General features: G+C 49.5%; 1 protein-coding gene across 1 annotated transcript in view; it reads left to right on the top strand.

Annotated features, from left to right (window-relative positions):
* POLR3A (RNA polymerase III subunit A) overlaps positions 1–9870 on the top strand; it is a 50481-nt gene extending 40611 nt beyond the window's left edge. Inside the window, exons 25-31 of the mRNA XM_004765318.3 lie at positions 516–609; positions 799–891; positions 1941–2105; positions 2603–2767; positions 2985–3116; positions 4987–5119; positions 6798–9870. Of these exons, the coding sequence (XP_004765375.1) occupies positions 516–609; positions 799–891; positions 1941–2105; positions 2603–2767; positions 2985–3116; positions 4987–5119; positions 6798–6946 (931 nt within the window). The 3' untranslated portion in view covers positions 6947–9870. The remainder of the gene's footprint in view (positions 1–515; positions 610–798; positions 892–1940; positions 2106–2602; positions 2768–2984; positions 3117–4986; positions 5120–6797) is intronic.
* Positions 9871–13931: the final 4061 nt, after the last annotated feature.

The following is a 13931-nucleotide window of genomic DNA, read 5'->3' as shown; positions in this document are numbered from 1 at the left end:
ACAGATAGCATCCAATGAGGGAACACGACACTGTGTTCTAGAGCAGCACTGGTGGGCGTCCAGGGTGGCAGGAGCTCTACTGCCGCTCTGATTGCTCTGGTCTCCCAGGAGTGCATGGCCAGGGGACACCAGCCAGGACAGGGAGGGCAGAAGCTTGAGCGAGTGATTGGCAGGTGTCAACCTGGAAAGGGGGTGATAGGATTGGACAGAGGGGTGGCAGAAGCTCTGATACACGAGCATAAAGTGTCAATACAGAATTGAAATAACTACCTGCTAGGACCAGAGAGGAAGAGGTCGGTTCACTTGGTCAGGAAGAATGTTCCGAAAACCACCTCATTCACTGATGGAGTCGGTTGCATGTGAGTTCTAAACAGAGAAAGTCTGGATAAGAATGTGAAGCCTCCAGTGAGTGCTTCAGAAATTGTAGCTGGTTTTAGCACTAGGATTCCTATAGTGCCTCGGCCTCCCCATGGGCTCCTTCCTGGGCTGTAACCGCTACCCCTGCCTTCTCTCAGTACCCCGATCATCACAGCACAGCTGGATAAGGATGATGACGCAGACTACGCTCGCCTCGTGAAGGGCAGAATCGAGAAAACCCTCTTGGGAGAGGTAAGAAATCCGTCTTGGTGACAAGAGCACTTGGAGCAGCAGTGTGGCAAACACGCACATGTAAACTCTGGTTGTGGTGGGCCTTCTAATCAGTGGGGCCATTCTGTCCTGGGTCCCTCAAAATGAGCAGCGTATGCTTTTTAAAGGGGGAGAGTGACCGTGTAATGTTCTGATCTTCTGACATGACAGATTTCAGAGTATATTGAAGAAGTGTTTCTTCCGGATGATTGCTTTATCCTCGTCAAGCTCTCCCTGGAACGGATCAGACTTCTGAGACTAGAAGTGAGTTACGTCATTAAATGTAGGTAGGAGGTCAACCTCTGTGAGTCCCAGGTTGGGCACTGATCACCGAGCAGGAGCTAAGCCAGGCGTGAGAAGCATCGAGGAGGCAAGGCTTTGTTGGGTTTCTGTTCTGTAAGAGTCTATCATACCTTCCAATTCTCTCTTTCTGAACCTGACCCTCACACACACATTCCCACCTAAAGACACACGGGAATTTTGTGAGGCCACGATAGCCGTTTGCTGTGACACATATTAGAGGGTCTGGCAGGAATATAGGGCCACCTGTATCTTACTCATGTGTGGGCCCCAGCATGGCGCCTGGCTGGCTCTGCCAATGTTTTTGGCTGGATGGACTAGGCTGGCTTAGTATTACTGGTGTTCATGGTCAGGTAAAGATCGAGAGATTGTCAGCCTTTCTCACAGAGCAGCTGAGGCAGGGATGCAATCTGAGTGACTTTCTGGCACTTTCGTCTTCCTGGCCACATTGTGTCTCAGCCCATTCTCTCAAGTATCAAGTTCGTGTTGCCCAAAGACTATGATTCCAGAATTGAGCAGTCAGGTTTCCAGGCTAGGGACTTCTCTGGCTTACCTCTGGCCATGTGCCTTATGACTCTTGAACTAGGGCTAAGTTGCATCCAGGCATGTGACCCGTGAGCAGCTGTGGTGAGGTCAGGTGAAGGGGAGGCTTCACTAACACAAATTGTCCTGCTCTCCAGCCCACTGCCTCCTGGAACCACCTCAGAGCTTGTGTGTGTTACTGTGAATGCAACATGCATTTTCAGTCGGGGCGAAAGTTGGTTTAGGGGGAGAGGAGGTTGTGAAGAAAGTCTCCTCTGTTTATAAGTAAAATAGACATACTTATGCAATGCATAAGCAAATATACGATATGTCACATGTTAGGACCTTATGGTGAGGAATAAGAGTAAGGGGAAAAAAATGAGGCTTGTCAGGGGGCAGTGATGGAAAAAGGCCAAGAAACACTGGAATCAAAGCCTCCAACCCTGTTAGTAATATCCTGGGTGGGTGGGCCGTGTCTGGTCACCTTGCAGGTAAACGCTGAGACCGTGCGCTATTCCATCTGCATGTCCAAGCTCCGTGTGAAGCCTGGCGACGTAGCTGTTCATGGCGAGGCTGTGGTGTGTGTCACCCCCAGAGAGAACAGCAAGAGCTCCATGTACTATGTGCTGCAGTTCCTGAAAGAGGATCTCCCCAAGGTGAGAAAGAAGTTCCCTCTTGGAGGCTCCACCCAGCCTAATGCCTGGACATTTGTAGGTGGAGAGACTGTGTTTACTTGTGGCCCAAATACCCAGGTGTCAGGAAACCTGAGGACTGTGTCACTACAGAGACTGAGAGGGGTCCCCATTTCTTCTTTCTTGCCATATCCCACATCTTTTTTGCCACATCCCCCTTTGCCCAGCCACACAAACTCTACCTGTTAGATTCCTGTGTGTTCTGTGGTAAAACTGGTGTAGATTGAGGCTCGGCCGCTTGAACTTGTGCTTTCTCCCTAAGCCCTAACAGCACCCGGGTACTTTCAGGTTTGTTATGTTCCCGATAAACCCCACTGAGAAACAGGGCTGGTCAAGGTGACAACCCAGGCATGACGTTCCCAGTTCTCACAGCCATGTGATTTCAGAGGCTACCAGGATGGGGGAAGGGGGGCAGCCGTCAGCCCCGCTGGGCCTTGAGCCTTCTGTGTCTCTGAGTCCAGGTGGTGGTGCAGGGCATCCCAGAGGTTTCCAGAGCTGTCATCCACATCGACGAGCAAAGCGGAAAGGAGAAATACAAGCTCCTGGTGGAGGGTGATAACCTGCGGGCAGTCATGGCCACCCACGGTGTGAAGGGTACCCGCACTACCTCCAATAACACCTATGAGGTAACATTCATGCCCCGAGTCACCTCAGGGTTGTCCCAGCACACTGGTGTGACAAATGCTACTGTTTCTTCTGTTTGAAGAAGAAGATTGCCCAGCAGCCTGTTTCTGGCAGAGGGCCTATAGTGTGCTGGGAAGCCGCTGAGCGGAGGAAGATGTGGGGAGGACTTGGGCCGCCGTGTCAGAAGAGGCTGCTTGCACTCAGCCTGGCTCTCTGTAGGTGGAGAAAACACTGGGCATCGAAGCTGCCCGGACAACGATCATCAATGAAATCCAGTACACGATGGTCAACCACGGCATGAGCATCGACAGAAGGCATGTGATGCTGCTCTCCGACCTGATGACCTATAAGGTTTGTGGGTGTGCATGGCACACCAGCCGGCTCACAGCTGCCTGGAGAACACGCAGCTGTGATGACTGCCGCAGAAAGAAAACAGGATGTCCCCATTGCTCAAAGACCAAAGCATGGGGTTGGGCTGGGTGTCCTGGTGAAACTCTGGTATGAAACTTACAGCCTTGTGACAGGTGGTGGGGCATTACTATTTTTGTCCTTAGAAATTTTGCCATTGCCAAAAGCCCAGGGATTTCCATGGAAAACCAAGGTGTTTATTTCCTATTGAACCCATTCCTCACATTTCTGTAGCCATTTTCAGGTAAAGGATAAGTTACCATGATTTGAAGGGGAGGCTAGGTGGGAAATGAGGTTGGTCATTTTCTTTCTCTTTTTCTACAAAACGTATCCATTCCCCATAGTAATATGCATGTCCCGTAGCATTGCCATAAGGTTTTCATGGTGCCTCCCCATAGGAACCTGTCCCTGATGACAGAGCAGATAGAGAAATGACCTGTTTCCTCCTCCCTGTAGTAAAGGCTGTCACTCCTGGTCTTATTCTCTCTGCATATACTGTGTTATGTACTTGCAGTGAATAGTGGGCTTATGGGTTTTCTCTTATTTCATGTAACTTTCTGCCTATTTTCCATGTCACATAGTTTTTATAAATATACTTTTTTTTAAAGATTTTATTTATTCATCTGAGAGAGCACAAGCACGGAGAGAGGCAGAGGGAGAGGGAGACGCAGACTCCCCACTGAGCAGGGAGCCCGATGTGGGGCTCCATCCCAGGAACTGGATGGAGATTGTGACCTGAGCTAAAGGCAGACACCCAGGGGCGCCTGGGTGGCTCAATGGGTTAAAGCCTCTGCCTTAATCAAGCCCTGAATCCGGCTCTCTGCTCAGCAGGGAGCCTGCTTCCCTTCCTCTCTTTCTGCCTGCCTCTCTGCCTACTTGTGATCTCTGTCTGGCAAATAAATAAATAAAATCTTTTAAAAAAAAAAAGATTCCTTAAAAATAAGTAAGTGAATAATAAAGGCAGACATCCAACCATCTGAGCCACCCAGGGGCCCCATAAGTATACTTTTTTTTTTTTAAGATTTTATTTATTTTTTTGACAGAGACATAGCGAGAGAGGGAACAGAAGCAGGGGGAGTGGGAGAGGGAGAAGCAGGCTTCCCGCTGAGCAAGGAGCCCAGTGCGGTGCTCAGTCCCATGACCTGAGCTAAAGGCAGACGCTTAACAACTGACCCACCCAAGTGCCCCATAAATATACTTTTTTAATGATGGTGCAGCGTTTGCTTGAACTAAAGCACCTAAATTTACTTAACTCTTTCCCTACTGTGAGGCTTTTAAATTATTTGAGTTTGGAATTCTTTGAACCATAATAAATATCTTCAGAAGTACTCTTTTTTTTTTTTGTCAGAGACAGAGGGAGAGAGAGCGAGCAAGCACAGGCAGAGAGGCAGGCAGAGGCAGAGGGAGAAGCAGGGTCCCCGACAAGCAAGGAGCCCGATGTGGGACTCGATCCCAGGACCCTGGGATCATGACCTGAGCCGAAGGCAGCTGCTTAACCAACTGAGCCACCCAGGCGTCCCAGAAGTACTCTTTTAAAAGTTGGATTTTGAATTCTAGCTCTCAGTTCATGACTGTTTGTTCCAACAGCATGTGGTTGGGAGTGTAAGGATCCCTGTCGTCAGTGACTGCTAGCCCTCAAGGGGATGCCAATGGGACAGATTACAGTGAGGGTCCTATCCTGACCCGAGACTGACTTGAACAGCTGCTTCGCCGATTTGGGCTAACTATGTTGAGGGGAGGCAGAAGGTGTGGTTTGCTGTGGCCTTCTGTAAGTGGTGTGAGTACCACCCTGACTCCTTCTCCCCCAATGCAGGGTGAAGTCCTGGGCATTACGAGGTTTGGCCTGGCCAAGATGAAAGAAAGTGTGCTGATGCTGGCCTCCTTTGAAAAGACAGCTGACCATCTCTTCGATGCTGCCTACTTCGGGCAGAAGGACTCTGTGTGTGGTAGGTTTGGTGTTTCTAAGACTTTCATCAGAGGGCCTTTGTGGTTTATAGCTGAGACTGTGGCTGAGGATTCCCAGGAGGTGAGGAAACTGAGTAGGCAGAGTGTTTATTTTTTAGGCATAAAGTCACAGATCACAGAATTGGAAATAAGATCTTTTATCTCCACATCCTGGCTGTGGCTCCCTGTATCCCCGTTCATCTGATAGAAGGCTTCTCTGTCAATACAGACAGCTTTTTGGGGCAAAGAAGAAAAGATCAACCTGGGCACCAGTGAGTGTTCTAGACCTTAGAGATGCGTTGGGCCAGTATGATCCTGCTCCTCCTGTATGGTGCCGGGGCTGACAGGAGGGAGCAGCGTCTGGTGGCCCTGCTGTCATGACCTCTGGGGAAGGAGAGCTGCCAGCCCAGCACCTTGCATGCACTGAGCACAGCACATCTATAGGGACAGGTATTAAACCTTTGCACCAGTCGCATAGGGAACTAGCTTACTGGCTGACGAGTCTCGCCCTGCACCGGCCGCCTCCCCACAGCACCCAGTGCATCTCTGATGGCAGCCTGGGAGAGAAGGGCCTTGGCAGAGCTGTCACCATCTACCTGCTGCCCAGCTGGCTCTTCCCTGGCTCTCGCACCACATGTCGAAGAAGGGAGTCCGCAGGGGGCTCAGTAGCTAGGCCAAGGTCACATACTCATCGGGCTCAAGCAGGGATTCCCAGCCTGGCTGCCATCCTTATCACCAGAGGTTGGCTTCCTCATGGCCATTTCCTGTCTCCTCTCCCAGTCTTACATGGATTTGCCAAACAGGATTTGCCGAGCAGGTGCTGGCCAGGTGAGGTCTCGGGCAGGGGACATGCTGCTGCTTTGTTCCTAAGATTAACTCTTCTCTTTTCAAAAGGGACACAGGTTGCAGACAGAGGAAAAGAAAAATTACTATATCATTTTTTAAGATAAGTCAGAGGAAAGAAAAAGGGAGAAGAGATAGGGGCAGAAGAACAGGACAAGGCCAAGGCCAAAGTAAGAGTGAGTGTGCTTGACAGTGGAATTAATGGCCAGCGCTTTGACCCTACCATTGGGGTGCTGAGCCTTACAGCCCCACACACTGCCACCTTGATGGTGGCCTGGCACGGTCACCCCACCCTGCACTGTGAAATCTTCCCCTTCCTTGCCCTTTACACTGTTGTTAACTAAGAGTCAGCCCTCGGTCCACGTTGGTCTTTAGCTTGGCAGTTTGTCTCTCTGGTCTCCTAATAGCACAAAGCCTGGAATAGAGTAGGCAAGCACTTGCTTGTTACAGAATCAGAAGTCTGAGCCAAAGCTGGACTGGAGTTCGGAGAAAGAATCTGCTCCATTGCCTTCCTCCTGTCTCTGCAGGGGCCTTGCCTTCCAAGTGTCTCCCATTAGGGCTGTGGGTTTCCAAGGCACAGGGGTGCTGGTAAGCTGTTAAGCTTGACCCAGCCTTGACCCCTGAGCATAGGGAACAAGTTTCTCCTGCTGTTTCCACAGGCACTTGTCTTTACCGTCAGCCTGTTTGCTTTTCTTCTAGGCCCTAAACTGAGGAAACATTGGGTGGCAAAGTCAGGGTTCTGCTCCTACAGAGCAGCTGCGGCCCAGACCGAGAGGAGAGCTGGGAGCCCACCTGTGTGGTGAAAAGCCATCTAATGCCGTGTCTGTTTGATTTCAGGAGTGTCTGAATGCATCATCATGGGGATCCCCATGAACATCGGAACTGGGCTCTTCAAGCTGCTACACAAGGCTGACAGGGACCCAAGCCCTCCCAGGAGACCCTTGATCTTCGACACAAACGAATTCCATATCCCCCTTGTCACATAGTTCAGGGAAGAGGAGACCATTCCTGACCTCGGCTCCTTGTCCTGTCTGGAAAGGAGTCGAGACTGGCAGCTGACCCAGAGAGATTGTGCTCTCTGGGACAGTACCTGATATCACCCCCAATGCCATCACGCAGAGAAGGCCTCTACGTCCCCAGGAGCAGCTCACCCAGGTCCCTCATCACACCACAGTGCCTGGTTAGGAGAACTGAGGTTTGTCTGTTTGAAACCCTAGCCTCACCAGAAGGCCCCAGCCAGGCATCTTTGCTCATTCTCAGCTCATCCTTCCAATCGTCGGCTTTCAGGAGTATCCCACCATGATCCAGAGCCAGCTGTAAGGTCTGAGACCAGGGCCTGTTCTGGTTTTTCTGTTGCTGGTCATGCTTGAATCTCTCAACATGGCCTACTCATGTAAATATTATCACTATTATTTATTTATTCAGTTTGAAGAGTTTGGAGTTATTATTTTGGCTTTACTTTTGAAATTTGAAAGCAAGAGGCTATAGAAACCAAGAAAGCCAGCATTGAAGTATCACCGGAAAAACTGGTTAAGCAAATGGGACTGCCTAGGATTTGTAACTGAGCTAAAACCGTCATGAGGCCCAAGCTGCTCTGAAACATCTTACACAGAGGCCTCTAGCCACCCCATTGTTTTGTTTTTGTTTTAAAGACTTTATTTATTTATTTGACAGACAGAGATCACAAGTAGGCAGAGAAGCAGGCAGAGAGAAAGGGGGAAGCAGGCTCCCTGCTGAGCAGAGAGCCCGATTCTGGGCTTGATCTCAGGACTCTGGGATCATGACCTGAGCTGAACGCAGAGGCTTTAACCCACTGAGCCACCCAGGCGCCCCATACCCCATTGTTTTTGTCTACCTCTGACCTCTATGGGTGAACCATGCCTTTGTGACAAGAGTGGGACCCATTCTTCATGGCCATTAGAAGTCTTGCCAGAATTTGGAGCCCACTGCGGTGGGGATGGTCAGTGTGCGTGGAGGTAATGGGGTGAAGCTGGTCCAGGCCCCTGCATTGCCTGGGCGGTGACCACACCCCCTGAGGTATCCATGCAGGGGCCCTGCCTCCCATAGCTGCAGAGCAAGCAGGGCAGGTGCAGAGCTCTGGGCTAAAAAGTGCCTGGGGGCAGAGGTGGGGTAAGGCCCTTCTGGGTAGAGGCAGAGGTGAAAGGGCCACCCAGACAGGAAGGGAGGAGGCCCAGGTGGTGGTGGAGAGGGAGCTAGAGCTGGCGGTGTGCCCCATTTGGCAGTAGCAGGTTCCTAAAAAATTAAATCTAACAACTGAGAGCACGTGTCAGGCCTGGAGGAGCGCTAGCAGGGTATCCCAGGAGGACCCCACAAGGTTTGTGATGGGGTTTTGTGCAACAGAAGAAAGAAATGTACATAGCTTATCTGAGCAGAAGGGTTTTGCTGCCAGAGACCATGATGCTTTGTACTGAATTTGCTCCGTAAGATTGGGCCAAGGTCACAAGAGAAGTGGTATGGCTGCTGCTCACTACTCCCTCTGGAGAATGTTCCGTGAAGCCTGCCCTTCCCTCTCCTATCCAGAGCCAAGTCCCACTGCCCTGGCTCTTCCTTCCTTGCCAGGGGGCCTTGGAAAACCAAGGATGCTTAGTTGGGAGTGAGGTGATGGTAAAAGTAGGACTTTGACCCTACCTTCTGGCTCCATGCACCTAGGAAGCTCTGCTTCTGAAGCTACATTGCTAATTTCTCTCTTTGTATCCCGCCCCTGGAAGAAACAGCAGTGCAGACTGAAGAGATGGGAGTTTATTATTGAGGGAGAAAATGGTTTGGCTGTTAAAGAGGTGGATGCGTGGGTGGGGAGGGAGTAGGGCAGGCACTCACAATTCAAGTTGTAGTACACAGAATCACACTCTACTTCTTCGGACATCTCTAGCTGATTCTTGAAAGTTCTGAGTTAATGCTGCTGAGGCACTTCATGTAACCATCAACTGTGGAGCTGTCAGGATGAATGCTTTCTTTTGCATCCTGATGGGATCCTGAATCCAGAATTCTTTACCTGAACATTTGGCCCTTCTCTGGTTTAAATTCTGTTTAAATTAGTTTGGCCCTAAGGACATGGCCCTGTACCCATGAGGTTGACTTAGGAAGTTCTCTTAAGGTGAAAAAGTCACTTTTTCATCTTCCTCCCTCTCCCACATCCACTGTGCTAGCCTGGTTCCAACACAGATGAAGCCTATTAACAGAGGTGCCTACTCAGAGGTGCCATCTGAAACCTCAGCACAGGCCTTGCTTCCCTCATACAACCAGCCAAGAGCCACAAAGTGCCACAGCTGCCTTCCCAAAAACCTGCCTGGGGAGTAAGTCTTGGGTCTGCTCAGATCCAGAACTGCAAGAAGACACATGAGGGCCGTGGGAGGGTGGACTCCCCAAGTGGGAGGGAGCACCAGCACCCGACATGTGTGACATGTCTCTGAAGTGGGGAGGGGAGCTGATGTGCTGATGTGCGGGGCTGTGAGTAATAAAGACAGCCCCGCCAGGAGCTGCCTGCTGCTTGAGCAAGGACTCTGGGTGCCTGGACACGCGGTGTGTGATGGTGCTACATGCGGGCAGGGGCCTGGGATCAATCAGCATGTGGCACTGTAGAGATAGAAGGCTTAAATGAAGCAACACACCACCCAGTCAGAAACCATGGGTCCTCATCGCTGCGGCAGCCCTGCAGAGACCCCTAGCATAGGCGGTGTTGGCTAGTGGGCCCTACTCTGTGCTCCCTGATGTGTGTGCCCTAGGTGGGTGTGCAAACTCCCCAGTGGAGTGACCTGCTGCCCTGGCATTAGCTTTATGCAAGCACATGACACCGGATCCAGAGAGCAGTGTCTGGAAAGGAAGTCCCATAGGAGGTTGGGATTTTACTCTAGGCCTGTTGGGGAAGAAATAAAAATGCATTTAAATGGTCTCATGCATTAACAAATTCATATTTCCGACTGGTGATACTATTTAATCCTTTGCCTTTTTTACATCTTTTGTACAAAGGGATTCAAGTAGCGATTGACTCAGTTACAGCCCCCTGCTTTTTCAGCTCTTTGGGTGTGGGTGAGACATTCTAGAATCTTTCTGTGTCTGTGTTGGAGTCAAATTACAGTGCTGTGTTTCTGTTTCAGGGTTTATCCATGGGTATTCACATTGATTCATGTCTGATTGAACCTGACACCATATAATGATTATTTTTCTTGAATTTTGGTTGCCTCTTGACAGAACACTACTTTTTTAGGAAAACGTAACTGCATATAACGGTAGCAGTTCATCCCTATGGGTTGTGGAATAGAGTGGGATACATATGGGCTCCAACTCCCACAGCAATTAGTGTCCCCTGCCACAAGCCCACCTCTCAGGAGCTAGAAGTCAGCAGTGAGCACTGTGCCCCTCCCCGCCCCCATCATGTAGCTAATCCAAGCCCAGTGGGACACCGTGCAGAGCCTCCTGGAAGTGCCACCTAGCTGGGGCCAAGTGCCTTGCCTAACTGTTCTGAAGTTCATTCAGCGAATAAAGGCCTACTATATTCTAGGTACTAAAAGCAGCAGTAAATAAAACCGGTATATCAGATACCAATGCAACTAAAAACAATTCTTCCACAAAAGGGGCAGAGCCAAGAGATGGCAGATCAAGCCTGCAAATATATGTGTCCAACACTGTCTAGGCTCATAGCTGCAGAACTGAGGGTCCTGTGCGAGGTCTGGTACTCCAGCTCAGAGACCAGTCCTGCAGCTAGCACAGCCCCTGCTTCCAGGCCCTCTGCAGCGCACTTCCCACTGCTGATTGGCCTCCATCCCTTGGACTGGGGTTCTAGAGGGTAGGCCCTGAGTAGACACAAGCCTATAATCGTGGGAAAAGAAGGCTCCCATACTTAGCCTGAATTCCCTGTACACTGTTCATAAGTGGACATTTAAGTCCATGAAAATTTGCTAAGCTGCTCTGTGCCAGGTGGTGTGTGGGCCTCAGAGAAAATCCCTGTGTGTGTGGGACTTACCATCTGGTAAGGGTCAGCTTGTGCTTAAGAGCCAGGTTTCTATGAACAGAGTATCAGAATGCAAATCCCAATTTCCCCTTTATGCCTGGTGAACTTGAGCTAATGATCTAACCTCTCTGCCTCATTTATAAGATAGGAATGCTGTTTAGTGGTACCTCATGGGGTCATTGTGAAGTTTCAAAGTGATCTTGCATCTAAGACCCAAGTATGGTGTCTGGCACAAAAGACACACTCTTAAGTGTGTTTGCAGTTATGGTGACCATCAGTATTTTTACTGGAAAACATGGTCTGAGAATTCAGAACTAAAACCCAAACTCTGACCCTTTTTCTTTTTTAAGAGCACGTGCATATGTGCTCATAGTGGGGGAGGGGCAGAGGAAGAGAGAATCTTAAGCAGGCCCCACACTCAGCGTAGACCAGGGTTCCATATCCTGACCCTGAGATCATGACCTGAGCTGGAATCAAGAGTCGGCTGCTCAACAGACTGAATCACCCAGGAACCCATAACTGACCCCCCCCTTTTTTTAAAGATTTTATTTATTTATTTGACAAAGACAGAGAGGGAATACAAGCAGGAGGAGTGGGAGAGCAGGCCTCCTGCGGAGAAGAGAGCCCTATGCAGAGTTGGATCTGATCCCAGGACCCTGGGACCATGACCTGAGCCAAAGCCATACGCTTAACAACTGAGCCACCCAGGTGCCCCAACTCTGATCCTTTTAAGTCCCACAAATGGAGTTGTCCTTTGTGGCCTTGGGAATCTAGCCTCCCGAGTCATAACTTCTGCCCCACAGTGCTCGAACATTAGGTCAGGGAAGTATTTCATACCAGGGAGGAAAGGCTAGAGAAGGGGACTGACATTTGGCAGTCACATGCTGAGTGCGTAAACATTTTAATTTGGGCCATAAAATAAAGGTGACCTCATTTTAAGAGTTGTGGACAGTAGCTCAGAGTTGTTACAGAGGTGGTTGTGGATGTACTTATTTATATAGATCTAGTGTATAAAGTCCTAGGAGATGAGACTTTTTTTCTCTCTAAGGGAGAGGTTACCATTTAAAAGTCTTGCACAAACTGGTAATAATGGTTGCTTCTGGCAATAGAAACAATGACTGAAGAACAGAGGTATTTTTCACACTACATTCTGTTGTGTCTTTCTAATTTTGTTCCTTCTGAAGGTATTGCCAATATCTGATGGTAAAGAAATCAAGTCATCTTGAAGCCAACTTTGTTCTTGGAGAGTGCTCAAGTGCTCTGTTCTGAAAGGAGCAGAGTGGTCTCTTCCAGTTACACAGACAGAGCCAGGAAGCACCAGAGATGCAGGGAGGACACTGTTCCTGGGATAAGGTGACCACAAAATCTCTCATGGCCATGGCCTTACATCTCCAAGATTTTCTCTTCTGACGTTAAGACCATAGTGGGCATTACAAGGCTGAAATGGCACTTTCACAAGGCTGTCAGACTCAGGCCCTGCCAGCCTCCCCCTCCACCACCTCTAGGTTCCGGCTCTGTCCTCCCTCATGGTCCAAGGCCACTGCTCCATTTCCAGGCATGCTAGCCAGAAGACAAGGGGAGAGAGAGGTAAAGCTCTTTCTTTAAGGAAAGTTCCCAAAAGTTGAGCGATATTTCTATTTCCATCCCTTCAGCCAGAACTAACCAAACCTGGTTCCAAGGGAAGCTGGCAGATGCCACTGGGGTTCTGGGTAGCCATGTGCCTGGCTAAAAGTAGGGGCTTCTGTTAGCAAAGAAAAGAGGAGGAACAGGAAGTGGGAAACAATCATGTATCTGCCTCTGGTCTATCAGGGCCTTTAGGGGGGTTTTTTGTGCATTCGTTGTTTTGATTGACAAAGGTCCAAATATTCCCCTGAACCCCTCAAAGAAACAGACTGAGACCCGGACCCCTTCATTCCCACTTTTCTTTTCACTTTCTGGCAAATTTTTTGCCTGAGGGTTTTTGTTTTGGCTTGGTGGTGGTTTTTTTGTTTTTGTTTGTTTGGCTTGGTTTTTTGTTTTGCTTTTTAATAAACTGACATTTAAATTATACATTCCCTTAGGCTGTTCAAAATGTTTCTGGGCTGATGGAAAATATAACCGTCAAACACACATTCACTAAATAACCCTGATTATTGCTCCCCTACTGCCAGGTGCTGGGTGTAAAGTGGGGACAAAGTTTGCATGGCCACTTACCTTGTGGACTGAATCTAGTCACGGCACTGTCCACCAGAAATGTGTGTGATGGTAAATTTCCTAGCAGCCATACATTAAAAAAAAATGGTAGGCTTAATCTCAATTTATTTTATTCACATCCAAAATACCATTTCAGCGTTCATAAAAAATTCAGCATTCATAAAAATTATGAATGAGACGTTGAGTCTTCAGCATCCAGTCTATGTTTTATACTCATAGCACATTTCAAGGTCCACATGCACAATAGCCATGTGTGGCTGGTGGCTGTCATTGACATTGGAAAGCCCAGATTAGTGAACAAGTGTGTAACCAGTGTACAATTATAGCCTGTGCTAAGAGCCAAGGAAGAGCTACAGTGTTGAAGAACATAGAGGTCGGTGGTATGAGCAGGCCTCAGGGGAGGGGACATCTGAAGGATGAGAAGAGTAAGCAGAGGGACTGGAGTGCAGGGGAGCCCCTGTGAAAGGGGAGCCTGGCTCCCTTGAGGGCTGAGGGCCATCAGCAGGAGACCAATCACAGCTTCTCCAGAAACTTCAAACTGGTATCTGAGCTAAGCCCCAGCCCAGGGAGTGTGTCAGCCCCCTGCGCCTCCCGAGGCTGGCCACTTGCCTCCTCGACTCCTTGTCCAAGGAACTTTCTAGTGAACTTCTCTTGGGGCTTGACCTGTCCAGAAGGCATTTTCTGTGGCCTCTTCACCTGACTCCAAATCCCAAGCCCGCAGAGGGAACCTAGTGTATAAAGACAGGCCTCCTGGGGCACCTGGGTGGCTCAGTGAGTTAAGCCTCTGTCTTCGGCTCAGGTCATGGTCT

Source organism: Mustela putorius, unplaced genomic scaffold (genome assembly GCF_011764305.1).
Source record: "Mustela putorius furo isolate JIRA1106 unplaced genomic scaffold, ASM1176430v1.1 tig00000698_pilon_pilon_pilon, whole genome shotgun sequence".
In the NCBI taxonomy this organism is placed as follows: Eukaryota; Metazoa; Chordata; class Mammalia; order Carnivora; family Mustelidae; genus Mustela; species Mustela putorius.
This window is presented reverse-complemented; position numbering and strand designations above follow the sequence as displayed.